General features: G+C 47.1%; 1 protein-coding gene across 1 annotated transcript in view; it reads right to left on the bottom strand.

The window, feature by feature from the left end:
- Nucleotides 1-2758, bottom strand: part of LOC122547816 (dynein axonemal heavy chain 2-like) — a gene marked incomplete at both ends in the record, with an annotated part of 11877 nt that extends 9119 nt beyond the window's left edge. The window contains 2 exons of the mRNA XM_043686392.1: nt 902-1116; nt 2576-2758. Coding sequence (XP_043542327.1) covers nt 902-1116; nt 2576-2758 — 398 coding nt within the window. The remainder of the gene's footprint in view (nt 1-901; nt 1117-2575) is intronic.
- Between the last annotated feature and the right edge of the window lie 257 nt (nt 2759-3015).

Genomic DNA, 3015 nt, shown 5'->3' with positions numbered 1-3015 from the left:
GCTGTGCTGTCCCAGCAATAAAGTTTCAACTTTGATCTCCAGCATCTGCAGACCTCACTTTCTCCTCGGGGCCTATTCTCTTCCTGGTTACCCTTTTGTCCATAATATATTTGTAAAAACCTTTGGATTCTCCTTAATTCTATTTGCCAAAGCTATCTCATGTCCCCATTTTGCTCTCTTGATTTCCCTCTTAAGTATATTCCTAACGCCTTTATACTCTAAGGATTCACTCGATCTATCCTGTCTATACCTAACATATGCTTCCTTCTTTTTCTTAACCAAACCCTCAATTTCTTTAGTCATCCAGCATTCCCCATACCTACCAGCCTTCCCTTTCACCCTGACAGGAATATACTTTCTCTGGATTCTTGTTATCTCATTTCTGAAGGCTTCCCATTTTCCAGCCGTCCCTTTACCTGCGAACATTGAAAGGGCATTGGTGAACCAAATGGGCTTTGACCACAGGGAGAAGGTGGGGACTGCAGATGACGGAGATCAGAGTTGCGAGAGTGGTGCTGGAAAAGCACAGCAGGTCAGGCAGCATCCGAGGAGCAGAAGAGTGGACATTTTGGGCATATGCCCATTCCTGATGAAGGGCTTATGCCTGAAACGCTGATTCTCCTGCTCCTCGGACTTTTACCACAATCAACGAAAGCATTCTAGTCACTTCTCACATTCGATTCCAGGTGTATTATTTGAATGTAAATTTTACCAGCTATCATGGTGGGATTTGAATCCATAGCACCAGATCATTATCTTTGGTCTCTGGATGACTTATGCAATGAGAGAACCATCATGCCCTCATCAATCCTGAGCTCGCACATGGGCCATTATTGCCTTGATCCCAATCTTATTGCCGATATTATACAAGCACCGACTCGAGGGGGGTTTGTGAACTCACATGTCGAAGTTTACATTGAGTTTGCCTCGGTCATCGAGATTGCGGACCATCAGAGGTCTCTCCAGGCGCTTCATGCATTCCCGGTCTACATTGACTGTCCACTCTGTGAAGACTTTGCGCACAAATTCATCCAGGCTCTGCTGCAGTGTCTGGTAGACCACCATCGTCTCTTCACCCAATCCAATTTTGGGCAGGAATGTAGCTTGGGCCAGGATCTATACATTTTCAGACAGAGGTTAAGAAGGCTTTCCCCACCCCCACCCCCACCCTCACCCCAATCCCCCCTCCACTGTAGAGGGAGCTGGAATTGACCCTTGTGGCTAAAGGGATCAAGGGGTAAGGAGAGAGGGCGGGAGTGAGATACTGAGATTGCATGATCAGCCATAACCATATTGAATGGCGGTACAGGCTCGATGGGCTGAATGGCCTATTCCTGCACCTCTTTTCGATGCTGCTATATTAATGCTACAGATCAAATGTTGTACCGCCCAATAAAGACACACAAAAAATGTCACTTATCTGCTATCGTCTAGCAGTATACCCTACGCAAGGTGATAGGACATGGAGAGCAGGAGTACAGCATTTGGCCTATTGAGCCTGTTGCCATTCGCCGTGGCTGATCATCCTGCTCTACATCATTTGTCCCCTCTATGCCCATGCCCATGTGAAATGTAAAGCCTCCCACTGCCCACAGCTGTCTTGGGCTGGTCAGTGGCCTGCTATAGGAGGCTGTGTGGGACCATATCAGAGTCTCACTGTTGAAAGCATTCTGATCAACGATGTCAAGGTTTCTTGCAGTACACTGGATACATCTGATTCGAGAGTGTGTTGCTGGAAAAGCACAGCAGGTCAGGCAGCATCCAAGGAGCAGGAGAGTCAACTTTGCTGACATAAGCCCTTCGTCAGGACTGAGGCTCATGGGCCGGGGTCTGAGAGATAAATGAGATTTTCCTGCTCCTCAGATGCTGACTGACCTGCCTTGCTTTTCCAGCGCCTCTGAACTCCAGCATCTGCAGTCCTCACTTTCTCCTGGATACATCTGATACCTAGCAAGGAGGCATAAGCGTGGGAGACTGCGGAGGAGGTGGTGGTGGGAATTCTGCTAAAATGTAATTAGCTACTCACACTTTGCTTCGATGATGTAAGAGACATGCTGTTCAAACTCTTCATCCTGCACTTACCAAGGCAGCTGCAAAACGTGCCCATGTTCAAAGACAGCAACAATTTATACTTCATCAGAAAATGATGCTGATTTGTTTGGCAAGTTGACTCCAATTATATGTTATACCAAAGTGAGCACTGCATATGCTGGAGATCAGATTCAAGATTAGAGTGGTGCTGGAAAAGCACAGCAGGTCAGGCAGCATCGGAGGAGCAGGAGAATTGACATTTCGGGCAAAAGCCCTTCATCAGGAAAGCCCTTCATCATCCTGATGAAGGGCTTTTTGCCCGAAACGTCAATTTTCCTGCTCCTCGAATGCTGCCTGACCTGCTGTGCTTTTCCAGCACCACTCTAATCTTGACTCCAATTATATGTTGCGTTTAGCAATCACAAAGGAGTCAAATTGTGAGTCCAACTGATAAATTATGCTAACAATCAATCTAAGATTCAGAGCTGGGAATGCAGCAGTCAGGTATGATATATTGATTGACTTTTGGAAATGTGCTACTTGCCTCCATTGATCTATCGATGCGACGCCGAAGAGAGCGTGCCCAGTGAGCCTGGCCAGCGTAACGTGGCATCTGTGGGGCAAGATGCATGGCCTTCCTGTTCAGGTCTTTGTTCACCAGCGACAGCTCATCATTGAACAGTATGTAGACTTCCACAGTCTTCTTATCAATGGTCCGCTTGATGGTCTGTGAGGAATACAACGGTCTGAATGTTACAGTGAGTCAGTGTCAGGCACAGACGTTCTGCTGAGAAGGCCAAACCCCTAGCTTATGTCTGCACAGGAAGAGGGAATGAAATCCTTCCCCAGCCCCTGCCATCACCCTGCAGTCCCCAAAAAACGTGTATGCTTGATAACAACGATATCACCTTGGGTAAGTATCAAGGAGCAGGAAGGCACTTTGCTGTGTTAGATATCGTTATGTCCCCACATAAAGTCACATTC

This window comes from Chiloscyllium plagiosum, unplaced genomic scaffold, assembly GCF_004010195.1.
Source record: "Chiloscyllium plagiosum isolate BGI_BamShark_2017 unplaced genomic scaffold, ASM401019v2 scaf_3519, whole genome shotgun sequence".
Lineage (NCBI taxonomy): Eukaryota > Metazoa > Chordata > Chondrichthyes > Orectolobiformes > Hemiscylliidae > Chiloscyllium > Chiloscyllium plagiosum.
The sequence above is the reverse complement of the archived record's forward strand: the minus strand, read 5'-3'. Positions and strand labels throughout refer to the sequence as shown.